The sequence below is a fragment of the Myiozetetes cayanensis genome, unplaced genomic scaffold (assembly GCF_022539395.1).
Source record: "Myiozetetes cayanensis isolate MyiCay16 unplaced genomic scaffold, myiCay2020 scf13, whole genome shotgun sequence".
In the NCBI taxonomy this organism is placed as follows: Eukaryota; Metazoa; Chordata; class Aves; order Passeriformes; family Tyrannidae; genus Myiozetetes; species Myiozetetes cayanensis.
This window is the reverse complement of record NW_026086937.1, coordinates 11,096,149-11,123,035: the sequence shown is the minus strand read 5'-3', so window position 1 is coordinate 11,123,035 and position 26,887 is coordinate 11,096,149. Positions and strand designations below refer to the sequence as shown.

General features: G+C 50.3%; 2 protein-coding genes across 8 annotated transcripts in view; both read right to left on the bottom strand.

Annotated features, from left to right (window-relative positions):
- The window catches only part of LSG1 (large 60S subunit nuclear export GTPase 1), a 111,135-nt gene extending 89,033 nt beyond the window's left edge, over positions 1-22,102 (bottom strand). The window contains exons 1-3 of one of the 3 annotated variants that reach the window (XM_050308706.1): positions 21,695-22,102; positions 16,082-16,229; positions 2,008-2,140 (exon numbers count right to left, since the gene is read on the bottom strand). In XM_050308706.1, coding sequence (XP_050164663.1) covers positions 2,008-2,140; positions 16,082-16,229; positions 21,695-22,090 — 677 coding nt within the window. In that variant the 5' untranslated portion in view covers positions 22,091-22,102. Of the gene's footprint in view, positions 1-2,007; positions 2,141-16,081; positions 16,230-20,624; positions 21,631-21,694 lie in introns of those variants that run through there. The other 2 variants (XM_050308707.1, XM_050308708.1) reach the window with 2 other exon arrangements.
- A 182-nt stretch (positions 22,103-22,284) lies between these two features.
- The window catches only part of ACAP2 (ArfGAP with coiled-coil, ankyrin repeat and PH domains 2), a 64,458-nt gene continuing 59,855 nt past the window's right edge, over positions 22,285-26,887 (bottom strand). For all 5 annotated transcript variants that reach the window (XR_007627900.1, XM_050307964.1, XM_050307966.1 and 2 more), the window contains one exon: positions 22,285-26,717. Coding sequence is in view for 4 of the 5 variants with exons in the window: in XM_050307964.1 (XP_050163921.1) it covers positions 26,614-26,717 (104 nt within the window). In the remaining variant the exon portion in view is untranslated. The remainder of the gene's footprint in view (positions 26,718-26,887) is intronic.

The following is a 26,887-nucleotide window of genomic DNA, read 5'->3' as shown; positions in this document are numbered from 1 at the left end:
CAGCGAGGTGCGAGCCCTGTGGGATGCAGGGCTTGGCGGGAGGGCAGCCTGGCGTTTGCACGGCTTGCTCCGCGACAGGTGGTCTGGCGACAAGGAGGATCAGGAACTTGTTTTCACACGAAGATCAAAACAACATAAGAAGAAAAGTACAACATAGCCCAAAGTGACCCAGAATGTCAAAACTGCAACAACAGAAAGTTCAGCCCAAAAATGTAGCCTGTGAGGGCTGTTATTGCTTGGCTTGTTTGTCCCCACCACAGGCGGCAGGAGGGGGAGAACACATCTATGGTTCGGGTCAGGTATTCAGCGCTCAGCCCCGTGATCCCACACCTTGTCCCCTGCCATGCTGAATGGCTCTCCAGCAGAGCACCCCAAAGCTTAACTCGGTCCCCTCCAGGCACGCCCGGCCTCACAAACCACATCCAGGCAGCGCAACACCATCCCCACTCCCTAGTCATGCATGGAAATAATGCAAAACCCTGCAGAGATGAAAACACAGTGATTCTGCCATGGACTAATTGCAGGCAAACAAACGCCTGATTTATCCCGTTCCAGGTTGCAGCGCTAACCAATGGGACTGGCCCTGTCGGGCAGTGCTGACCGAGGCTGACACTGCAACAGCCCCGCGGCCACACTTGGCTGAGGCTGCTCCTTCCATCCCGCTTTAAGCTCTAACAATTGGATGTGATTAACTGGGGCTGGATTTACCATTCTGGGCACCAAAATCCTGCCAGCACACCCAAAGCAGATACAGAAGCCCTCCATGCTCCCACGCTATGGAGACAGGACCTCAGCGTCCGTGTTCCTCTAGTCCCAGCTCTGCTTGCCAAGAGTACAAACCAAGAGGGGAGGTGACACTTCTGATATGGACACAGAGATGTCTTTTTCCAGCCCAAGAACAGTGGTGACTTCTGTAATTTGAGCAACCTCATGCTTAGGCTACCAGGAAGCGACTGGTGGTGATTAATGACCATCAATCCCCTTGATGATGAACTTCCCTTTGTCTCCACCTTTGTCCCATCCAGATGCACATGAAACAAGAACGGCTGCTTTAGATCTTTGCAGCTCAGCCTTTGCCTAGGAATGCTGCTGGTCATGTCTTAGGAGGTTCAGTAAGGAAGTAGGCTTTCAGTAGGGAAGGAAAAGACATACAGAGCTGTTCAACTTTTTTTGTCTTCCTCCAAGAAATTTTCCATTAGGATTAGCAAATCTAGCCAAGTCACCTCAGATGCTCAAACTCAGATCATCTGAGAAGCCATTAAGGCATCCTGAGTTGATTATCTGATTTACTTTGGATTAAAACAAAACCTGAGGTTCATCCTTGGAATAATGCAGGCTAAACTAAACCAATTTCTTTAAGCACTAGCCTGAAAATATCTGTGTCCCTGAAACCCACCAGTGGTCCATGATTGGGAAGGACTGAGCCTCCCCTCAGTGAGTGACTCCCACTGTTACCTCCCACCAGTTACTGGCTGGTGGACCAGGGGTCTGAAGAGCAAGTGCCCATGGGGTCACCCTCATGCTTGCAAGCCCAGACCACCAACAGAGTTGTCAGTTCAGCCTTCCCTGAGGGAAGCAGAAGGTGCACTCATATTCCAAGGACCCAGAACCTCATTGTTGCCTAAAGTTAAACCTTTCTCTCTGCAATCTTCACAGCTGGAACCTCCGAGCCCCAACACACACACTGATGCTCCAGAATGCAATCACAGTACCTCAGCAGGCATGGCTGGGCAAACAATGCCTCTAGCAGATGTACTGTAGTCCAGGTATAGATTTTGGCACCAACAACCAGGAATTTGGCTCTGAAAACCTTGTGATGATGTGCGAGAACAAGTAAAAGACCAACAGCAACACTGTACACTTTACTCATACCTACCTACAAGTCTCAGATTAAGTTCCCCTGCTAGGATTAAAGCAGGAAGACCATTGCCCCCAATCTGAGTTGAAGAGAAGACACACCAGCCACTCACTGCCCACACCCTGGTCCCCATAGGGAGGGAGCTTTACCTGTACACTGGTTGCATTTCCCTGGCAATTCCAATGACTGCTCCCTCTGGGAAGTTGTCAAACTCATCAAACAGGTCTTGGATGTTAGTCTTGTACTTCAGGTCCAAGTCTACCTGGATGATCTGTGTTATTTCTGAAAGCACAAAGGGGGAAAGTCAGCTATATAAGACAAAACTGTAACCTGTGATTACCATTGGCTACTTGATGAACTGCTCCCAGTGAGGATTTGGTGCATGGTGAGCATTCAGCTCCCTGGGCAAGACTCAGCCAAGTCAGGGCAAAACCAATCCAGCTGCAACCTCTGCATCAAGCTACTGACCTTCAACCATCACGAGAACCTTTACCACTGTGTATTTTAGGCATGATTTACTTCAGGAATACTTTCTGGTGACCTCCTGCTTCTATCCACTCCCTCCTTCCTTCCAGAAGACTGTTTTTCCATATGACTGACAAAAACAAGAGGTAGCTTCAACCAAGCCTTCTGCAGGAACAGCCACACAAAAAAACATGCTCACTTCTGCCACCTACTACTGGAAAAACGTGCTAACTCCATGAGCGTTTCCCACCTCCAGCCCAGAAAGCAGCCACCCATGGCCTGACATAGCAGAGCAATTCCCATCACAGACATCAGGCAGCCACATGACACATCCAGTATTACCTGCCCAAGCCCATTAGCTCCCATCAGGTTGCCACAGCCTTCCCTAAAGGCAGAAATTACAGAGCCCTGCCTGCACAGCACGGCTGGTAGTCTGCAGCAGCCTGGAAGACTTTATTCTTGCTAATGGTCAGAGACAAGGAGGGTTATGCAGACATGGAAGCATCTTCCACTTGCAGTGGGAAATCAAGAACAAGGAGAGACTGGAGAACATCATTACGAAGGCCAGGCCTGAGCTCAACAACAGGGTCTCTGCCCAAATTTGTCACTGTTTCCACTGCAGGACATGAGACTGATGGATGGAGATGCTGCTTGGGAGAGGGTGCAGGAAATGTGCCTTGTCAAGGCTGTTTGTCCCAGGTGGATCTGGGGATGCTGTATGGATTGCAGCAGGCCCAGTGCAATGCAGTGAACATAAACACTGCGACAGGTCAGACCATCAGAAGAGTTCCCCCAGCCACAGGCAAAGCTATGAGCATCTTCAGCCCTTCTCAGGGACTGGAAGTGGAGTGGAACCATCCCCCATGGCATTATGTAATGCCATCACTATTTATATGTGTTATAAAAGCCAAGAGCAAGGAGGCCAGGTTGCTTAGCACTTGGCACTAATTGGATTGTGTCAACCTGTTTCAGCCCCACTCATTGTGCACAAGTGCCCTTACAGCTCCCTGCAGGCTACACCTGCCTGTCACCACCACTTCCACAGCAATTAGCAAACCAGGCCCTCATTTTTCCTCCTGCCCAGTACCTGCAGGCAGGACGACAAGCCCTGACTGCCCTCACCTTCTGCTGCCTGCATCTACCATGCCTACGGGCAGGGTTTCCCATCAGGCTGGTGTCACTGGGGCAGTGCCTACATTCCAGCCTTCCCACCACTACGGTTCCTCACTCCCTCACCCTCAGGACAGGCTGTTGGCTACCACTGGGCTGCTGACAGCAGGAGGCATTGCTCTGTTTTAAGCCCCCAAACCCACCACTGGGACTAGAGACCCAGAGAACAGCCAGGCACCAGCAGCTATCACCTGGCATAGGAGTGCAGCTTCGCCATTTCAAACATGTTCATCACTTGGTTGTTTGTGTTTCAAGCAGATGCTGGGCTGCACAGTAGCTCTGAATTTTTTGCAGATCTTGCACTAATCCGGGGCTCTTGGCAATTGGTCATACCTACCACGTTGTCCTCATTTAAGAACAAAAAGGCTCTTTGAGGTTAAGCAAGAAATATACTGCTTACTCTGTGAAGCATCCAAGCATAAATATAAATCAAGGAGAAATAGTATCTAAGATACAACCCAGGCTGTATCTCAATTTATTTTTTTAACATCCATCATGCTCTATCTGCTAAAGGGAAAGGCCATGCTCCCTTCATCCAGCAGTATGGCAATCCCCAGGTCTACCTAGTATTTACCATCACCATAATCCTCTGTTTGCAAAGATTTAAAACCAAGGCACCGTAATTCACCACAGGCTAAAGCAGGTCTTGACCTGAAAGCAATTTCCCTCAGGCTTCTGAACTGCCTTAGAAATGGCCAGTGCAACTCAAGCATGTGAATAAGCAGAGCAGTGGATTTGTGCAACAAGGAACAAGACATGTATCCCAAATACACCAAATCTCCCCAGTGGCCCATACCACAGCAGGGTAAAACTCCAGATCCTTGACACTACTGCACTTGAGAATATCTAGACAAAGCTAGATATTCTAGACAAAGCTAGATATGCTAGACAAAACTTGAGGGCAAGGAGACCTCAGAGCTACAGCACAAGCTCAGCCCCAAAGAAACACGGGGGGAGCCTGAGCCCTCCAGGGTACTGCCAAAGCTGGGAACAGGGGAAGGGGTTCCCAGAGGGATCCCAGTACAACTATGCCCAGTGCACAGCAGCCTTCTGACGCCTCGTCAGGTTTCAATTAAATCAACTGTGAGGCACGCCATCCGATTGTTCTCTAAAACTACAGATGAATGCCAACTGCAATTAATCACAGCAGAGAACGAAAGCTGAGCTTGGAGGAAGCTCCAATCCAGCCCTGCCCGCCCCAGCACCCCAACAGGTGAAAAGCTATGGAGGGTCCCCATGCAACCCAGAGGGTGCTGCCCATCAGCAGCATCTGGCCATCCCCAAAAGCCTTGGCTAAGCAGGGAGCAGGGCACAAGTGCAGCTGCAGTGCCAGGCAGCGATGCCAGTGCCACAAGAAGCCCAGCATGGAGACACATGGTTTATTTACACAAACACACTGGGTTCTTCATCCTGTCCTTCATTAGACGCTCCCTCTGTTGGGCTTGCCCCCACACACTGGTCCCATGCTATGCCAGCAGAGACCCCAGGAAACACTCACTAAGAAATTAGACCCAGAAAGCACTAAGTGCTTCTTATTTTCCTTTTTTTGCTTTCTTTCTTGTTTTTATTTTTTTTTAACTTTTCTTTAAAGCAAGCATGAACTGCAACACTGCAGATACAACTGAGCATGGCTGACACTAAGCACCACTTTGCCAGATGCAGCTTGCATGTTCAGATTAATGGTCAAGATGATTTCTCTGACTGGGACTGGCAAGGGGCCAGGCACTAATATTTATGATGTATCAAGCGCTTTGTCCTGGTTGCCATGTGGGGGTGGAGGAATCGCGTGCTCTCTTAGGCACAAACTGCTTGGAGGGATCCATCTGGAAATGTGGGGAAAGGCTGAGAGTGTTCTGCTCAACAGTCAGTTTTTAAACTTTGGCATACTGTGTATCACCCTCCATTCTGCTCAGCTCTGGCTCTTCCAGTCGCAGCACGGAAAGGGGAGCTGTGCCACTCAAAGCAGAGATGGTCTCCATTAGCAGTGACAGCTTTACAACACAGGTTGGCCCCATTAAAAGCTCATAATGTTTTACTGTAGCCTTGTACCAGCAGCCACAGCAGGGCTGTGCTCCAGGCTTGGCTCAAATCCTCCTTCCAGCCATGTCAAGAGGAGAAAGGCCAGTTCCAGGGATGTATGATCTCACAGCCTCATCCCAGCAAAGGGGCACAGGCTGGCAGAGGTCACCTCCCTGTGTCCTGCTGCCCCGCATTCTCTGGCAGGACCCAGCAGAGCTATGCCAGCACATGGACAGGCATCCCATGTGTGTGTGCTGAGGGGCCTGTCAGGTTGTCTGGATGCTCTGAGTGATGCCCAGGAGCCCCTCTGGCAGGGGAGAGCTTCTGCAACAAGTTTGACAGCCCTTGCCAGGAAGCATAGACCCCACAGCACAGCAGGGACAGAGTGGGCATGCAGCAAGCCAGGCCACCCACCAACACATGATGAGACACTTAAGAGCAAATTTGGTCTAGATGAGCAACCTGATCTAGTGGGTGGCATCCCTGTCCATGGCAGGGGGTTGGAAACATGATCTTTAAGGTCCCTTCCAATCCAGCCATTGTATGATTCTATGACCATGTAAATGTTCTTCTCAGAAGCATCAGGCAGGACCATGAGTGGCAATAGGGGGCACAGGAAGGAGAAGAGATGGATGGCAGCCATGATGGCTGGGCATCCTTGAACCTGGATGGGCATCCCTGAACCTGCCCGTGGGCTAGGACTACTTTTCCCCAACCTGAGTTGAGAGCATGGACTGAAAAAAATGTATATAGTGAATTTAGAACTACATGACAGTGGACGAAGGGTCAGATGAAGAGGCAATACAAAGGTGGGAGCCTGCCCAGAGCAGCAGAGGCTGTTCTGCAGCCAAACTCATTTACACTCATCCTAACAACTTTCTCTGTATGAGGGTCACTATCCTGGCAAAGCTGAACCCAGACAGCAGGTGCAGGGCTGGGGTGCAAGTGCTGGCCTTGGTTCCTAACCTCCCACTTCCATACAAACCATGCCAGATGTGGGGCAGAGGTATGTCACCACTGACAAGGAGAAGTGAAAGGAGTGAAAACAGTTACCTGTGTCCAGGAACAAAGAGCAAAATGGAGAGCTGCCATCTGCAAAGGACAGAAGCTGACAAGCAAATGGTATGGTCTAAATCACTGATAATTGAGCAGTAGCTTAATAGTTGTAGAGTAGAAGAAGCAAGAATTGAAACCTCCTGGAGGTGGTGAAACTCTCCAACCCACTGACAGACTCAAGGTGGCACAAACTCAACCCCCTCAGAGAACAAAATCCTGCCTACAGCTGGTCTGGCAATGGAGATGCTGCAAGCAAGCAGTGGGAGGCAGGAGGGGACAGACCATTACCCCACCAGGCTGCACTGTGCCCAAATCTCACACACACTCCTGAAGCAAACACCTGTCACCAAGGCTGGTGGTCATTTGGTTCTGCTCTGGACATCCTCTTCACTGGTAGCTCCACCTGTCTCAACAAACCTGTTTTTAAGGACCTAAACATTCTGATACCCCATGCCAAGGAGGAGAGACTCCTCCAACACAGAATCATAGAACTGGTTAGCCTGGAAAAGACCTCTGAGATCATCAAGTCCAACCTGGTACTTGGCACGTATTAGATGGGAGCACTTAGACCTCCCTGCACCTCCTCTGCATCACAACAGCAACTTCTGGGGCCAAAGGCTGGCACCTTTGAGGTGAGACTTAAGAGGTGAGACCAAGGAGGACACTGCTGGGATTGCCAGCTGTGGTACATGAGCTCCATGACCGAAGTGCATGGCTTTGCCTTTTTCCATGGAGCCAGCAGCAGCCAGCTGGGCAACACAAGGAGGCAGGATCCCCCTCCATCCTTCAGGAGACAGCAAGGGGGGCAGTGGCCAGGCAATGGCCTGGCGAGGGCAGGATGATGGGCAGGGAGAGAGAGCTGCTGGAGGCAGACAAGCTCAAAGACCATTCTGCAGAGTCGCAGCATGGGTGACACACTGCAGCCAAGGGACAGGAGTGTCCCCTGCTGGCTGCAGCTCTGTGTGTTGCAGGACTGCAGCAGGGTCCGGGGAAGGGCCAGGGGGTGGCTGTGCATTTTGCCACTTGACTTGGACCATCAAAAGGAAAAGGGCCAGGTGGCCCAGGCTCTTCAAGTTGGGGTCAAAAAGGCTGGAGGGCTCAGGTCTGCTGGTCTGCAAACGCTGGGCACACCTGGACAGCTTCCCCTCCTCCTCTCTGCACCGCTTTGAGCTTGGCTTTGACTACCCCTGCTTCTCTTTAAGTTAGAAGGTTTTTTTGGCTGTCCCCATCGTGACAGGGCCAGATCCCAAGGATGGAAGGAGCTGCGAAGGACCAGCAGTAACTTTCAGACAACTGCCCTGGTCAATAAACCTGGAGAAGGGCAGCAGCTGCCCCCACTCCAGTGGGAAGTGCTCCTGCCAGCAGCAGCACACAGACCCACAAAGCTGCCCGTGATGGCTGTGAAACCAGGATCCTCTGCCCTTGCCGGCTCAGGGAGACGCGTGGCCAAGACAGACTCCACTCCCACAGCCAGCACCAAGGCCAGGCATGGGCACAGAGTGGGTCACAGGCTCTGGAGGGGCCCTGTGCAACCCAGAGAGTGCTGCCCAGTAGAAGACTGCTGCCCCTGAATGCCTCAGCTGCAGCAGGGAGCAGGGCACAAGCAACAGCTGTAGTGCCAGGCAGCGATGCCAGTGCCTCGGCAATCCCGGTGTGGAGACATACAGTTTATTTACACAAACACACTGGGATCTCCATCCTGCCCTTCATTAGAGGCTCCCTGGGTTTGGCTCACTGCCCCCCCACTGCCAGCTGCCCCTGGCTGCTCCCCCTTCTGCTGTCAGCAGGGCTGTGAGCAGCTTCCTCTCCGGCTGTGTGCTGCCCTGGCCAGGCCATGTTTTCTCCACAGATAGACTCCCCCTCTGCTTTCAGGATTAATCACTGCTGCCCGTGCAGCTGACCCTGGCAGCACCGGAGAGCCTCGCCCAGGGGAAGCAGCCCAGGCAGGGGCACACCTGTAGGTGTGCAAGCACAGCACATTCCCCAGAGCTTGCTGCCAGCATGCTGGCAACTGGGGGCCTGCAGTCCCCCTTCTCAGGGCCTACTGCTGCTCCAGAGCCCACCCTCCCAAGAGAAGATGACCCTACAAAGCCCTGCACCAGCAGAGCTTGCTTGCTAAGGTGCAGTGCAGCTTACCTTCCAGTTGCCTGCTTGAAGACAGGTCCTCACCTCTGCCATGCAGCCAAGGGTCTCCTCTGCTCCTTGGGGCAGCCCAGCAGCCCCCTTCCCATCAAGCAGCCTCCCTTCTCTGCACACAGGACACCAGGGGAGAGTAGGAGTTGAAGGGGGATGTGCCTCCTGCTGCTAACATGCCCCTGGCACTAACCAGGTTTCTTCAGCACTGATTAGGTGCCCAGTAGAGCAGAGCAGTGGCTACAGCATAGCAGCTAATCAGCCTATCAGCTAATTAAAAAATTAGGCTGCCTGCCCCAGATAGATGACAAATCATTGCTACCACCCACACAGAGCAGGCACCTGGGTGAGCTCAGGGGTCTGGAGCAGCAGCAATGTCTCCAGGTATTGACAAGTGGCATCGCTCTAATCGCCTTGCTCCACAACCCACAACCATCTCTAGAGGGATGGGGAAGACTCGGCAGGAGATGGATGTGTTTTGTTCCAGGAAATTAATTTTTCCTGTGCATCCAAGTGTCTCCTTGTGATCCATCAAGGTCTGAGGGACTAATATTTAGCGGTGCTCAACACTTTGGCTCTTAACTGGACTCCAAGGCAGCAACATCGCTGAGCATGTGACAGCTTTCAGGATGCAGCTGAAAATGCTGCTTTCTGTGTGTTTAATATATGGTGCTGCTGGGGAAGGAGTGTGAAGACACTTCTTGGAGCTGGAGGAAGAGCAGCAGGAAACTTTTTAATCAGACAAAATAAGGTTTGATTCCAGGTTGCTATAAATTACAAAACGGTGTAGATGGAAAGCTGTGAAGTAACGAGCAGGTGAGAAGGAAAGGGAAACCAAAAAGAGATACAGGACAATAAATTCTCTGTGCTTATGTCCCATTTAACTGTACACACTGGGGGAAGGGGCTGTAGGCAGATTTTGTACTTGTTTTTTCCTGCTAAGCTCTAATGAGCCATGGCAGAGTGGGGAGAGAGGCTGTGGTGAAGAGCAGCCCCAGCATCAATGCTGGGTGACCCCCAGCACCTTCCAACCCTTTGGGGATCGGGCAGCTGGTCTGGCTGGGGACAGAGGAGTGCAGCACCCACCCACAACATCAGGTGATGAGACCCTGCTGCTCCGTGGGGAGGGGGAAAACAGTCACACTTGCCTGCCCTGGCCTGACAGATCTAGGACATCCAAAAATAATCGATGGTGGCACCACAGCAAGGGGCAGCCAGTAGAAATGATGAGAAGTGACACTACCCCCAGGGGGCAGGTCGTGTTGGCCTCCAGAGGCAGCAGGGCCGCAGGGAAGGAGTCTCTGCTGTGACGCAGCACCCAGGGGGCTTCCAGGCACCTGCTGAGCAGCATCCACATCCCTCATCACAGCAGCCCTTCCTGCCACCTCCATAGCAGCAGGGCTGGGGCCAAGGGGCTCTCCTGCCACGAGAGGCACATCTCACAGGCAGCCAGACAGGGTTAGCAGCTCATCTCAGCAGGTAAGGACCCCCCTACAAGCCCAAAGCTTCTGGTGTTTACCTGGGGTGGGCTTATTCAGAGGTCTGCTGTTGCCTGCTCCCAAAAAGTTCACAAAAACAACTCCCTTGGCATAACAGGTTCACTCCAGGAAGGAACAATGGCTGGCACCACTCTCCCTATTGCTCACAAATCGATCACTTAAGCCTCTTCTCTTCCCATAACAGCATCTGACATGAGTGCGTGCAGCTCAGAGACAGGCTGGAAAAGGAATCTGGATGTTTTTCATGTGGTTGCAGCATGAAGCAGGGAGGGAGGTTATGAGAGCACACTAGAAACTATCGACACTCCCTCCATCCCTGTAAAGATGGAAACATTTTTGCCAGAAAATAAACCCTTCAGCTACTACAGCATCCCATGGGAACTGTGGCTTGGGAGCACGTGGCTCTGGGGCCGTCTCCCATGACTCTGCCACAGACCCCACTTTTCTGTGCCTCTTCACATCTCCCCTTTGGTAACACACAGTCAGGCCTGGAACATCTGGGACAAGGGAACTCTCCTCCCAGCGCTCTCCCAACCACTGCATCTCTGTGTACCCCAATGTGATGGGACTCAGCAGTGATGGCAGCGCTCAGCCAGCAGGAAAGGATCAGGAGTGATGCGCTCTGAAAACCCTCACTTACTACAATGTAATCTGCTGAGTTTTCTGGGCAGCTGCCCCATGCACCAGGAATTGCTTCACAGCTGACAGGAGGAAGAAGAGGGAGTGCTGCCTCCCCATCTCCCTCTGCCAGGCTCCATCTCAGAGAGCTCTGATGCACCGTGTGACACGGGGTCTGTGCACTTTAAGTCCCTGCACATGGGTGCTGCTGAGGGGAAACATCAGGTGCAGGGACCTGATGGGCAAACAGAGTGTGACCTGGGCAATCCAGCAGTACAGATTCAAACACTACAGCTGCAGCGTCAAACCCTCACGCACACACCCCTACAAACACAACGAACAATGTTTTCAGGATGCTGCCTGCCAGCTTCTCCAGAAGCATGCTAGCAGAATAGAGTTATTTGCCAAGGCGTTATTCCAGTAAACAGACTGTTTTCCTGATACCTCTCTGCTTAACCCCTTCCCCAGCTCCCAGGCTCTCCACGTTCACAGCCAGCAGCAGGAGTGCTCGGCCTCAGCACAGGCAAGGTACCCTGAGAAAGCAGAGCACAGCTCAGTGCCTGCTCCAACACGTCTCCTCCCTGGCCTTTGCCCTCCCTCCCGCTCTGCTCGGTGGGAAAGGAGAAAGCTGATGCTCACAGAGACCACTGTCTCCAGGCCAGTACTCCCAGGGCAGACAAAGACTGATATCAGTTTCGTGGGAGACCAAGCTGGAGCCAGCAGCTGGATCCTGCTGCGAGCAGCACCAAACCCCAAGCGGCCTGGGGCTTGGTCATTAGCAAGCAGTTTGAACAAACATCATTATAATCTGGTCTATGCTTAACAATGAGTACAGCTGTTGACAATGAGCTGAAGAAAAGGTCCAGTTCAGAGTCTGAGGCCAGGGAGACCACTGGACCTCCCATTGATCTCAGTGTGCCACAGACATTAAATCTGGACAGCAGCTATGAAGCCAAAGGCACAGCTCCCGCTGGCAGCCACTTCCCTGGACATGGTGCTGCTTATTCACCCACACCAGCCATCCATGTTTCCCCCCACCACACACAGCCGTGTCCCCACAATGTGCTCCTGCAGCCTGCAGCTCGGGGAGACCCTGAGGCTTGGTGTCAATCAGACAGAAGCTTGCCATGATGTCCTCATCCATGAGGAAATCCAAAACCTATAACATCCTGCAGCAAGGAGCTCCATAGATCACAGCACTGTTTCAAACCCACTTCTTACCAACTCTGATGCCCCCTAGTTCTTGTACAAACATCTGCCTTGCATGGCTTGTGGCTTCATGGACCACCCAATAACTCCCTTGGCCAGGCACCCCCACAGACTGGAGGGTCCCAGTCAACGAGGCTTGTCCCATACAGAAGCCACTGCCCTTCTCCAAACCTATTCCATTTTTTTTCCAGCAGACCACGTTGATATGCCATAAATTTCAGCAATACATAGTCATCATTGCCACTCTTCTCTTTCCTTGTAGCTCCACATCTTTGTTTAGTCACGCAGAAACTTATCCGCTTCTCCCACTGCTGCTTAGTCCTCTTACAAGCCACTTACGTTACCAAATGCACCTGCAGACCAAACTCTTAAATTTTCAGGCACCAAGTCCCCACGTGCCTCTACAGCACATGGAAGATGCGGTGTGCTGCATGAGGACAGCAGAGCCCAGGGGCCCTTTGCAGCTTGTGCTCATCTTCCCACCCTTGCTCACAGCTTCTGCCTTCAGGCTGGGCTGGATAGTGAGAGAGAAACCCCAAGAATGCAGCAGGGGACAAGGAGGCCATGTTTAGAGATGATGCTACTCCCTAGGAAGAGAGCCACTGTTTGTACAGTCAGGAAACCCTGCTGCCTCCAATTTGTCAAATACCATCTTCAGTCAACTTCTGCTAAATACCCTCACTCTGCATGAGGCACAGTACCTTCAGCCAGGTTTCAGAGCCTCCCCTGAGCTAATGGACTCCACTCCTCTGTCCAAGCTGGCAAAGAGAAGCCACAAAGCTGCTTCTCCCTCACATCTCATTTTCTCTCTGCTTCTTCTCCCACAGGGTCATCCTGCTGCAGCATAGGCAGCAAAACCAATGAAGTCGAACACCAAACAGTAGTTTTCAAAGCTCTGCCCAAGCTTCTGGATGCTGACATCTCTCCCTTGGCCCACCAGCTGATGAGGATAACCACTCGCTAAATTAATTCTTTCTGAAAACTACCTGACTTGGACCAAGGATGGGGGCCAAGAATTCCCTGTGAAGCTCACAGCAGCCCTTATTTCACCTCAACTCCTCCTCCCCTTGCCTGTGCCACCAGGAAGGTGTTAAAAGCTTGCCGGGTTCTCTGAAGTTAAACAACTAAAATGACAAGTGATTAGAGAGATTGAAGCCAGTTGGGAACATTCCTTCTGGATGGGTTTATTGAAAAGGAAAATTAAAAGGTCTGCATCCTTGCTCTCCTTCCTCCTTGCCCTGCTCCGCAAGTCTCAGGACCATTTCATGCTAGCATTGTCCTTATCCTGGCAGGCCCTCCTAATCCTGAACCTGCTTGTCCTCTCCCTGTGTAACCTTCCCATCACTTCTCCCTTGCAGAACCATTGTGATGGATCAAGCCCTGGTCCAGCTCCCCAGGCCTGGCCACAGTACATTGAAACGGCATTTATGAGCCTTGAGCACAGACAAGAGTTATGCAGTCTGCACTTCTGTGTGCTGCATACCAAGTCCCCAGCTGGTTTAAATCAGATTAACTCCACTGACATAACACATTTAAGGCAAGAGTGTTCCATGATTTACACCAGCTAAGAAGCTGTTATAATATAACTTGGCAACTGCAGGTTTTAGATCGGGAAGTTTTTTGGGCAAGGATCCCAAGCAACAGTGAACGACAGAGCAGCTGACTGGCAAACCCCATTTATCCTCAGTGCAATATGCATGCAGCTAGCACGTGTTCCACAAAAATCCTAAAAAAAACCCAACAAAAAACTATTGGCCCACAAAGTCAGTGCCCTGTCACAACCCAAAGACTCCAAACAAATCGCTAAGTCATGATACTATGGAAATGCTTCCCTTCAAAAAATGTTAAATTTGGAAAACTAAAGCCAAGCAACTTTAATGCAAAGGTTGCTAGCTGCTGAAAAAAAATATAGACTGATTAATGCAGATGCAAACAAATACACAATAGAGTTCAATATTCAGATCAGGGCCTTCATTTCTGCTGGAGGATGCTCAAGCTTCCCATCAAATCTGTCTTCCACAAAAAACCAGTGCTAATGCCATGGAGCCAGATGGGCTTGGAGAGGTGCAGAAAAAGACACACAGCATTCAGGGCAGGAGAAACGCACCAAGGAAAATGTAGATAGTGCCTCAAAAGGAAGGCTTGGCCCTTTCTCCTCCAACTTAGCAAAGTGGATTCTCCAGACCAGTAGATGCTGGCTTGTCAGAGCCAGGAGAGCAGCAGGAGCCCAGTGCAATTCCCACACCACCAACAAGCCTGTGAGTGGGCAGCAGAGCTGCAGCCTTCCCTGATGCCTCCAACCCAGTGCTGGCTGCACAGGGAAGGGGCCAGGGAGCCAGGCCAGCCCCATAAATCACCAGCACACAGCACAGTAAATCTGACCTCCCTTGCAAGGGAAATATAAATCAGCTTTACTAACAGCTTCTGAAACAAAAACTAAGATCATGAAACTGTAAAAATGCCTCTTTAAACATCCTGTGCCCTGAACAGACCACTGAAAGTCCCATCAGGATGAGGGAGAGCAAATAGAGTCGGGTTGATGAATTGAGAAAAGGTATTTCAGACTGAGCAGCTTCTTACTGGCAGGCAGCATGACATGGATATCTTTAGCACACAGTAAAGACAGAGAAGGGAATTGGGAGGAGTGAATTAGCCAGCATTAATACCATCATTTGTACGCAGTGTACTTCAAAGCCCTTGCAGTGCAGACAGCACCAGACACACAAAAAATCACCCAAGTTTGATGGAGAGTGAAGTATAGCACATTTGCTGGAGCCCACATAGTAATAATCAGCGGAGGCTGGATGGGACCCTCAGGGCCACCACTGTCCCACTGTTTAAGGAGTTAGTGGGGGATGGCCATGCCAGGAGGACAACAGTAAGTCCACAAAGGACAGTGGAAGCCTCACGAAGCAGTGCAGAGGTAGGAACTACTGGGTAGAGCCAAACTGGGCAGGACTCAGCAGGGGCACAGGGGAGTTATATCTGCTCCCATCTCAACAACAGTGCACCTGAAACCCCTGGTAGGAGGTCTGCAGGGAACATTATGGCTGGGCAGAGGCTCCAGATGCCAGCAGTGCTAGCCACAGGAACAGCAATTTCAGCAAGACACGCGTGGGAACTAGCCATCACCACGGAATATTCACAAACGACTTAAGAGGCTGGTCACCTCCTCCTAGGGCAGGTGTACAGCCAGGCAGGATCCTGGGGTCCTTGTTACCACTGCCACCTGCACCCTGCCATGGCCCAGGCAGGATGTATGGCCAGCCCAGGAGGGGATGCTGCCATCACCAGTGTGTCAGGCCAGTGAGGCAGCCGACAGGGAGAGCCCAGGGACCAGCACTGGGAATGGACCGGCAGGGTCAGGGGAGCTCCAGTGGAGGGGTTTGGAGCCCTGGGATGCAACACCCTCCTTGTGTAACCAGTCAAAGGCTAGACAGCATGCTGGTCCCAGGAGAGCCAGCTGTGTGCAGCCAGGGAAGGAAAACATGGCATCAGCTGAGCCAAGCCCCTTCTGCCAGCTGCCTTGTTTTCCTGTAGATTTATTGTTGTTCCCACAGTTGATAACAGCAGAGCAAAGGCACAATAAGGAAACTGAAGTGATCAGTGGCTGCTAATCAGCAAAGCTTTCCAAGAGCTCCCCGAAGCCCAGAGGAAAGGCTCAACAACTGCCCTGTGCCAATGCTCTGGAGCGCACAGCTGCACCACAGGCACACAGCACCTCTTTCTGCTGCCACCCCAAGGGTGAGGGGGGGCTGTAAACACACACAGGGCAGACACGCTTGCTCCTGTCTCACCTCTCCTACCATCTCGTGGCATGAGGGCATGGCCAGCTGCCATACGGCACAGAGAATCTCCTGTCACTCACACCAGTGGAGACCTGGATGTGGGCGGTCTTGGACTGATGGGTCCATCACTCTGTAGAGAGGAGCAGAATCCCAGAAGCCCACCCCAGAAGTTTACTGACTTTGCATTTCAAATAGTATTGGATAATATCTCTGTGCAGAAGAAAAAGAGAGCCTGTGTTGCTGGAGGCAGCTCAGCAGAGGCTTACCTTTGGGCATGATATGATGCATTGCAACCGACAAGAAGAAGATGGAGTCGCTGTAGTAGGTCCCTGATCCAGCGCTGAAATGTTTCTGCATGGCTTCAACAATGGGAAACAGCTTTTCCGTCAGCTCATTCACGTTATGGACTATTACCTGGGAGAGACACCAGAATCACCATTCAGCTGCTACCTCTGGGGACTGGCCCAGCTCCAGCAGCCTTTGCTCAGCCCACACTGGAACAGGGTAAGGGGGTAGGTTGTTAAAGCACAAATCATGCTGGTGGCACTGCAGCTGCACAAGGGGGCCTGGCTGCACTGGCCCCTCTATGTCCCCTTGCCACAGGAGCCAGTCACGTGTGGCAGGGAAAAGGGGGAAGGACTTTTACAGCCATTTCATAACTGTAAGATGGGCAGAAACTCAAATCCACTCACACAACCAAGAGTGTTCCATGTTTTGTGTTTTTTTCTGTTCCCACTGCCTGATGAAATCACATATCTGGTGTCCCATATGGAGTCCATCAGAAGAGGTGATAGTTTGCTTCAGGCTCTGGCATCATGACGCTTAGAGGTCAGACCCTGTCACTTACTCCGAGGACCAAGGCTTGCTCCCTGCTACAGAGGCAGGCTGTGACAGGGCCAGGATGCAGCCTGGATTTCCTGAACTTCAGCCTGGCATGGAGGCAATCTCTGCAGCACATCCCACCAGGGCTGGAGGGGGGAAGGGAGGACGGGCTGCAGCACGTGGATGGAAATCCAAACATTATAAGTTACAGCAGAGCTGAGTAACTGCTCTACATGGATCCCAGCCCACCTGTGCTGGAGCTTTGCTGGTGCTCAGCCAGCACTGCTCTGCACCCCTCAGCCCTGTGGGAGCCCATGCACCAGCACAGGCCCTGACATGCCTGCCTGGATCATGGCTGTGGCCCAGAAACAGGAGCAACCCCAAATGCATCTTGTCAGCTACTGAAATTGTACAGGCTTAGAATTTATTTTGGTCAAAGTCTGATGAACAGGAACTTTCATGCAGCTCGTTATACCCACAGAAAGATACAGGTCACTGAATCACGCAAGATAATGAGAGGGATTTTTGGGATAATTAAGAAAGATGAGGGACATGACCCCGGTGCCGATAAGGGGGAGGAAGAGCAGGAAGTGTGGAGACTCGAGGTTGTGCTGCCTTCTTCAGGCCAGAGAAAACAGGAAGAGCCTTGCTGGAACTGAAGGCCAGCAAGAACACAACTTTGCAGGAATACTTGAATTTTGAACAGGGTAGCCTATCCCCCTTGTTTGAGGGATACCAGGACACTTCCCCAAGCTGGCCCTGCCTTCAGGAGGGAGCTCAGCCCACAATCTTTGTAGGTCCCTTCCAAACTAAACTATTCCAATGGCTCTACAATTTCATTTCTTTTCCTTACTAAAACTTCATCTGCTTAAGAAAAGGGGAACATGCAGGAGAGAGAATTTACTTCTTTTTAATTAAAAAAAAAACATAAACCAAACCAAGTGCTTCAGAGAAGGCAGCTCTGGAGCCTGTGCTGGTGCAATGACCATCCCTTCTTTGGGGTTCACAAGGGGTTGCTTTGATGCCCAATGAGGCTGGCACAGAGGCAGTGAGCAATGTGGAGCTTCCTCCTTCCACAGCTTCTTGCAGAACACGTTACCCCAAAGTGCTCTCACAGCAGAGCAGAGCTCGCTAGGGTGCTGCTTGTGGGACCTGCAGTACACCAAACAAGGTGATGGGCCCATTCCAGCACTGGCCATGACGGCCAAGCCCACAGCAGGGTCCTGTTGGAGGAGAGGCACAGCTGAGTCCCCAGCTCTGGGGAGGGCACCCTAAAAACCCACCCTTGACTGCTGGCCCCTGCCATCAGCAAGAGAGCCCTCATGCAGGCTCTGTGGCCAGCGTGTCCCTCAGCAGGGCGGCCCCACTCCAGGCTCGGGGCCAAACGCCTGCAGCAGAGTGGCAGGAAAAACACAGAACAACATGTACCAGCAAAGTGCATTGGAAGAGCTCACCATTAGCCACACTTGGCTTTGGATAACACAGCATATTCCCCAAGATACTGCAGGGGAGGAAGCTCTGTTCCTGGTAACATTACGCAGCACCTCGCCCAGCCCTGCTGGCTGTGCCATCGCAGTGAGTGCTGGCTGGAGAGTGGCACAGCTATGGGGAGCAGATCAGCAACACCAAGTGCTGCTGCCAGCAGCCATCCCAGGTGACCAAACAAACAAAACACCATTACTCTCCATGTGCAAAGGCACCGACAGCCTGTGCATGGAGCAGAGCGCCATCAGCACCACCCCACAAAGGGGATGTGCAATGCTCTGCTCCCAGCCCAGCTTGAGTGGGGCAGCTTCAGGGTTTGGCTGGACTGGAGAAGCATGAAGGAGGAATGAAGCATCTGTAACACCCTTCTGCATTCAGCAAAGGCAGCCTGAAGTCTGTACAGCATGGAGGAAGGGTGGGGGGAGGGAAACCCAAACTAATTCTAGTCACCTCCAAAGAAAGCAGACTGCCAAGCATCACTGTACAAAAATAATGGGAGAAATACTCTTACTCCTCTCCTCACTGCTGACTTTAGCACAGCTAGTTGATCTGCTGCTAATTTTGTACTTCGTTATTTATTTGTGTAACAGCTTTTAGTAAATCCCTGTAGCTAAATCTGGCCATGTTTGCTAAGGACACTAAGAAAACTAAGTTCTAGGTGTTTCCTGCGCAAGAACAGTTTTATAAACACAAGTCCCACACTGCTAAAAGGCCCTTTCTACTGATTCACTAGGAAAAAAACCCAACACACTTCTTTTCTTTTTAACTTTGCCTCCTTCCCATGACGAGTATTCTCATAGCTCTCCACAAACACGGAGTGATGGCAGCCGAGTTACATTCACTCCCAGCAGGATCCGAACAGGGGACCGGGACGAGCAGCGAGCCGAGCACACGGTTCGTGTTACTGTGGCAGGGAAATGGAATCAATAAGCGATAGGAGCCGCACAAGGAGCGTGAGCACACAGGCTGGAGTGGTAGAAAACGGGGCGAGCCGGGGCTCTCTATAAGCACAGTGCCGACCGCCGAGGCTGGCCCAGGCTCTCTCCCGGGCACTTCCCGCTGCCCGGGAAGCAGGAGAGGCTGCGGAGATCACCCTGCGACCCGCGGGCGGTACACGCTCTCTGGGACTGCCAACATAAAGCCCTGGTAAAAACCCACAGAGCCTCCGCACGCCGGGGCCGGAAGGCCGAAGCACGGGCAGGGCGGCGCTTCCCAGCCCCACTTCCCTCTGGCCCGCTGCCGCACACGCGGAGCACGGGCTCCATCTGCCGCCACCGCCCGGCCGCGCTCCCGGGACACATCTGGGACACATCTGGGCATCCCTGCGGGATGGGTGACGCTACGTCACGCCCGCCCACGACCCTGCCCTGCCGGGAGGGTCCTCTGTCTGAGCTGCTCCCACCGCCGCTCTGCCCTCACCCTCCACGCTGTTCCCAGGCTGCTGCCGGCTGCTTCGGTCTCCAGGAAACTCTGAAAGTTCCTGAATCTGCTCAGGGAGAGACAAGAGCTGCCCCCAGCCTTCCCCATGGGTTAGGAACCTTCTCCATGGGTTGGGATCCACATCTGACTCTGGGCTTCACTCTAACAGAGGAGCCAAATGATCCCAGCTTTGCTAGAATGGGAAGGCAAGGGAAGTTCCAAAAGCTGAGCAAGAAGAATAAAAGTAAAGTTCAGAAGTTTTATCAGTCCTGCCTCAGCAGTTCTAGCTGTCCCCTGAGCACATTATCACGTCTCATCTCTGGGCCTGACCTAGGAAAACAGCGTAAGAACTAGAAGAGTGTTCTGGCGATAACAAGAGAAGGAGGGATGGAGATGGGTTACTACTGAGGATCAATCACCTTCAATATTTTAGCAGCAGCACCAAAGGTCCAAGCCAGGGAGATGTTTTCTGCAAGTAAAGAGGAGGAATGAAGTAGGCTACAGCAAGACTGAAGCAGTGCTGTCACCTGCTGGCATTCCAGAAACTGGCACCAGGATTAGGAGCAAGGTTGTACGCTTAAGAAGCAGGAACAATCTCTGCTCTGTACTGGGAGCTCCATCTAAAAGCAGAGAAGTTGAACAGATGTGAAGTGTACTGTCAGCAGCTAGCCAATAGAAACCAGGATACATCAGGCTCTGGAAGGAGAGGCGGAAGAAGCTGACGGAGTAGATCCCAGTGAGATCTCACCTGAGTCCTCCAGATCATGCTGCCTGCTTACACCCAAGAGATCAGTTCTGATGCATGACCTACTCACTGAGCCATGAGCCAGCTTTGCCTGCGAGTTCACAGAAACCTACAGACAGAGGCCCATCTGTAACAGACACATCACTGCATACCTCCAACTCCCAGCCCGTGTTGTCCTAGAGAAGCAAGGTCAGCAAGGCTGCCCAAAGAGAAGTTTATTTCCCAAAAGAGCAGATGGTATAAGGCAGCCACACACACAGAAGGGCTGACTGCACAGGTGATGCACACTATGGTGGCTGCAGGGGTCCTCCCACTCCAGGGGACATAATACCACAAACCTGAGCTGAGCTGTTGTACCACATCAGCACTGCACCATCGTGGGGCAATCGGTCCATCCTGCTGTGGCACACAAGAATCCTTCTGAGGTACTGGGCACCCCTTCCACAGAGCTGAGCACTGCTGACATGGTGTGGGTCACCCTCCACACGTATGTGACCTGAGTGTCAGCTTGTTTAAACAAAACAAGAAGTGGGATTATTTACCAGGAAAGTATCTCTATGAACAACATTAAGGTTACACCTCTGCTCGCATCACAGCAGAGTTCGGCTAATACTAAATAAGGGAAAGATGAGCTATAAAAAGTAACAGCAGGACTAGAGGATACTTCCAAGCAATGCTCTGCAGCACCACCTCAGGACAAGGGAGTCAAGTCACTTGGAGTCTCTGAACTTAACATCCTTAGTTTTCAGATACTTATTCGATGCAAAGAAAGTTTGACTTTGCACGGACTGCACTGGCTATGTTTTTGGGAGGCAGGACGAACATTCTCATGTGGATGCACTCCTGCCACGGCAGGAGCTCCACTCCCGTTCTCAAGAGCCACCGAGCCTCTTCTGATCATGATCCTGTAGGACACTCAGGAAGCCACTGACTCACGAGCATACGTGGTACTTGTGTTGAGATGCTGAACCAGGACTAACAGAAGGGTCTCTAAAAGAGTAGCAGTACTTAGAGCAACTGCTCCTTTCCAGCATAGATGGTTCGCCGGAGGTGTTCCCAGGCCACCCAGCCACCCAGTTTCAGGTGAGAATCCGTGGGCTGCACCAGGACACCAGCGGTGGGGAGCGTGGAGTCTCAGCCCACACAGAACAAGCCCCTCAAGATTCCTGAGCCTGGGGAGCGATAGGAGCTTCTCCAGCAGAGATGGAGAGTGAACGCCGCGCTCTGCAGGGAGCTGAAACACGGGCCGTTAGTTGAGAGAGCTTCCTCCCGCTAACGTGCTGTTCCCAGTGGCCCCGCAGGAAGATCACAAAGATCGCACAGGACACGTGAGCGCGACCTCGGAGCGCCCACTGCAGCGGGCAGAGCGCCGCTCTCTCCCGGCCCGCCCCGCTCAGCCCCCGCACACCTGGTGGCGGAAGGCGGCTCCGCGCAGCAGGTCCCGCAGCAGCCCCAGGCCGATGTCCCGGCTGGCGCCGTCGGTGACGAGGTGGAGGTGCAGCGTGTCGGCAGGGCCCAGCCGGCCGTGCCGCAGCAGCGAGCGCAGAGCCGCCTGCGCCTTGTGGCGGAGCGCGGGGCTGCCCTCCGCCTTGGTGAACATGAGCAGGAGGTGCAGCCCGCGGGCCCCGGCGCGGGCAGGCGCGGACGGCGTGGCCCGCAGGCGGCGGGTGGCGCTGGAGAAGGTCTCGCCGCCACCGCCCAGGTAGTAGAAGGCGCAGACGGCCACGGCCGCGGCGGCCGCCAGGGCCGCGGGCTGCGGACACCGCATCAAGCCCCGCCGCGCCGGGCCCCGCAGCGCCGCCATAGCGGAGGCAGCGCCGCCATCGCGGGGGCGGTGCCGCCCCGGGCCCCGCCCCCGGCCCGCCCCGAGCGGGGCGCTGGGCAGTCACAGCTTTAATGAGGCCGCCCCTTCACAGTGACAAACTACATTGACGTTTGCGATACAAAGTCTACAGCCGTACATAACGCGGAGTACACAGTTCTGGACAGTTACAGCTTAAAAGGGGAAGGGTTTTTTACATTTTACTGCTGGAATGCATAGATAAAGAAATAAAAGTTCATTATTTCAGACGGAGTAACCTCTCTGCTTGAGGAAATGATGATTTCTTGGAGATTTCTGTCGAAACATGGAAAATCTGGGATCCTAACAGAAAAGTGAGTGGAATTTTTCCTTCTCTGTCATCTCCTTCCATGGGAAGAGAAATAAGAAAATACAGTATGCAGAAAGGTAAAGCAAGCATATGAAAGGGAATATACCAAAGTGGTATACTCATGCTTTTCCCCAGCACTGCCTTTCTGGAGTTGTCCCTGTTTTAAAATTGTGCCTCCATGCAAGCACAACAGCAAGGCATGTCGGCTGTCAGGATGCACAAACCAGTGGCATCAACTCTAACTTGGGGAAAAAGTGTCCATGGTGAATGGGCAGAGGTCATAGACTGCAAAACTGATTCTCAAAATACTTTGTGTATTAAAGAATCAGAAAAATCAGCTCAGTCCTTTTGACACTGTAAAAATACCATGCCCGTGGTACTTATACCTGATTTGCAGTTCTATCAAAGGGTCCTTTCATAGTCACTGTGTCATTTGAGATTCTCATGATGAAGTAGCAGAGGTAACATCCACACTTAAAAACAGATGGCTACAGAGAAGCACCGAAGTCCTGGAAACATCATATCAATGCTCTGCTTATTCTAGTTCTCACCTTTTTTTCTTTAGTGCTACAAAGTTTTTGCTCTATCCAGGAGAACTAAGAATCTAGACAACACATATGTACTGATGTCATACTGCAAAACAGGAGAACTTCCTCTCTTATGGGGATTTGCTGACAGCAGTTGGAAGGTCTGGTTGCATTTTCTAAAACTATTTCAGCTCAGTATACAAACAGGTGAAATATAAAACCCCATTGAGTGAAAAATGCAGTATTAATACAGGGTCCTTTAAAACACTAACAATTAGAAGCCATGAATGATGCAATCCAGAGCCCCTGAAATCAGTGCAAAGACTGCCACTAATTTCAGTGATTTTCTGGATTAGGTCCTAATTGGCAAGGAGGCTGAAGCCTACTAGGTACTAATGAGCACTTGGAACACGTGTTCATCAGACTGCAACGTGGGCTGCTTTTGAAAGCAAAGAAGCACCTCCACCATCTACCACTTTCACCCAAATTCATGGGAACAAATTCCAGAACTCAGTGGCATAATACAGTATGATAATTCAGAAATTTAAGTTTATATGCACTGTACTGACATTAATATAAAACATGAAACCTTATAAACAGTCAAAACAATTGAGACACTAAGGAGACACCACAGACACTATTTTAACCAACATGCAATGGACATAAGTTATACCTCTGAAATCAAGATGCATTAGAATATATGTTGAGTTCCTCAACATTTGTCTTTCCAAGAGACTCTTGGAACATGTGTCTATAAATAGGAAAACTATTACACTATCTTTCAGTGGGCCATCTAGTAAATTACTAAAAATCCACGTGAAAGCTGATTTTTAAATGCGTTCAGAATCTACTGCTTTGTCCCTCACCAATTAAAGCCTACTATATTTCATATCTACATGGAAACATGAACTGGAATTTAAGCTTTCCATTGCCTGGTACAAACTACAACCTGTTAACCCACAATGGAACCTTATTGTTTACTATTCCAGTTATACTCAGATTAATTTTGTGATAAAAATGAAAGTTTCCTAATATTACTGAGCAGAAGGTTAGCACTTGAATCAAAACTTGATATGGCATCCAGATCTTCAGAGCCCTGGTGATAATCGTACATTATTACTGAGGGCTGAATGCTGTGAGCCACTGAAGCCATGGAGCACTGAGCCTGCAAGAGCCTGGTGGGTAATACATTCCATGTAACTTAATGGTGTATATTCATTTTTTATGATGAGCAACATGTATTGCACCTGACCTGGAAAAAGCTTTAACTGAATGCAGTTTATCCTGGACATCCTGGCGTACCTGAAAGGACTGAGGAACGAGGCTGAAGGATGAGCAGTGACATGGGTACTCCCTGAGCCGCTGAAACTCTCGTACTGCCGACAAGAGTCACACGACATGTCAGTCAGGTATGTGATTAGTCCCTTAGCACAGACAGACTGATACTGTTTCCCAGACAGATGGGAGTCAGGAATACAGCGTATGGATCTGCAGAGCTACAGGGAAGCAAGTTCGTCTAGAGAAGTCATCCTGCATAATTTTTCACAGAGATTTTTGTGGCTAGGAAGGAAATCACCAGTGGAGAGTTGAAATAAGTGTCTCAGGCCTTTTTCCAGCAGCATGGACCGAGACAGCAATTACACCAACAAGCTTTAGGCAGCTTTAGATTACAGCCAATCACACTACATACTGCCCATCACCTTGCTGCAAAAGATAAATATTTAGAAAAACCTATGTCTAAAGTGTACATTATATAGTCATATCTTACACTGTCCCTTCTGTACACTGGGAATCTTACCTTCTCTAAGATCTACTAAAACACCCACTTCCGTTAAATACTGCTGATTAGGAAGTATATTATCATTTCATAGACAGCTATTTAAAAACAACTTACTAAAAATTACTGCTTACAGGTGATATCCTTAAGTTTCTTATTATTCAGACTAAATGCACTCTTTGGGCAGAGTCTGCTTTTCCTAGCGTAATTAGACCACACGCAAAACAAGAACTGTAAGAACTTACAAGATTCTTCTGCTTGGAAAAATAGTCTAGTGGACAATTTTACAACACTATTAATTTTGCGACAATAATAATATCCAGATTTGATACATTATTATATATTTGATGCAAAATTATAAATGTTTGAAATACCTTGTTAAAATTTAACATGCCAGAAAGTTTAAATTTACCATAGTTTACAGATTTAATTTTTTTAACCCAATTTTGCTTATCTTTGCTTGGAGGAAATCCAATTAATTTCCTAAATACATTTAAACAGTAGGTTACCATAATGCCACGGCTATTAGGATTATTAAAAACTCACATTGATACTATATTATCTAAAACTTCTGCTAAAGTTGTCCATAGGGCAGACAAATAGAGACAAAAAGAGAATTGCATCCACTGATTTGGGGCTTCAGGTATCTAGGTATTAAATAACCTGATATATAAGCATATATCTAGAGACACCATTTATACAGGCACACTATTAGAGTGGGGCTCACTACTGAATGAAGCAAATTGTGCTTCTGCCCTCAGAACACCCAATACTTGGCAAAAATGTGGAGTGAAATTCCTACGTTTTCTCATGCTCACTTTAGTTTAGACAACCCATACACATCATTACAGATCCTATATGCGATACTGCTGCCTGATATAAAAGATCGATTGTCCTAAATTTAGGGTGGCTGCACGCCATATGAGACTTTATGTATTCAGCTTAAGGCTAGCAGTGAGAACAGCAAAAAGAAAAAGTAAAATACAGCCTGTGTATGACTGTTCTACACAATCTCTATTGGCTCAGTATTTATTTTCACTTCTCAAATTTCAAGTTTTGATGCCAAAATACTACAAAAAAAACCCACATCATGTCCAGAAGGATTCAGTTTATTTTTCATGAAAGGTTCCATATGCTCATTTAGAAGGATACTTGCTGCATTGAAAGTTTAATTTAAGAGGAAAAAAAAAAGAAAAGAAAATAGACTGCTCTTAGGAGTTTGGTCCCCCAGGATATATCCCTTTGTGACTGACCTGCAGTCACCAGCATAAAGGCCAGCCTGGCGTTAGAGCTTCCACTGTGAAAGAGCTTGCAAGAGCAGGAGTTACCATGTCTGTTACTAACAGCCTACCTCTAACCAGAGCCAGCGCAGGCACAAGAGGATCTGTTAAGTTACAGCCCCACAAACAGAAGGACAACTCAGTATGTCATTACCTGACTTCCCTTCCAAACAGTCCCAGAAAATGCAACCCAGACCTTCTTGTCAGAGGCACATTCTTTACAGCAACAGGGAGACAGATGCCAGTGGATGATCCTGGATAGCAGAGCTGCTCTGACCATCCTGCCATTGGGAGTCTGTAACACACCCAGCTGTGCTCAGTGTACGAGCTGCAGACAAACTTCGTACTCACAGCTGGTGCTATTTTTGTACTGAACTAGCAGGTATTCAGGGTTTTAAACATCTTCTTCAGCTGCTGAGGTATATGTACTGTAGAACATAAAACAACTCATACATTTCCCCAGCTACCACAATCTAAAGCTATATTGGAGTGGTCATTTTACCCGAACTATCTAACAAAATGCATATAATTCATTCTGTCAAAGTAAAAAAAGACTTGTACTATAAGCATCAGGTTCTTTTCCTTCTTGACACTTAAGGCTTCTGGGAATCTGACTGCTGGAAGCGGTTTAACTTCTCTGGATTATTTGTTGCCATTTGAGAAAAGTCACGAAAAATGTCCTGATAAATTTCATCTCCTAGGTGGAAAAGAAAAGGGAAACAGTATTAAACATTTGTTATAGTCAGCATCACCCACCACTGCACAAATGCTCTACTGTGCAATCAATTACTGTGTAACACTTATGCATGTAAAAACATCGCTTATAGATGCAATGACGCTGATGTGAACTCTTGGGGACTTGTTACT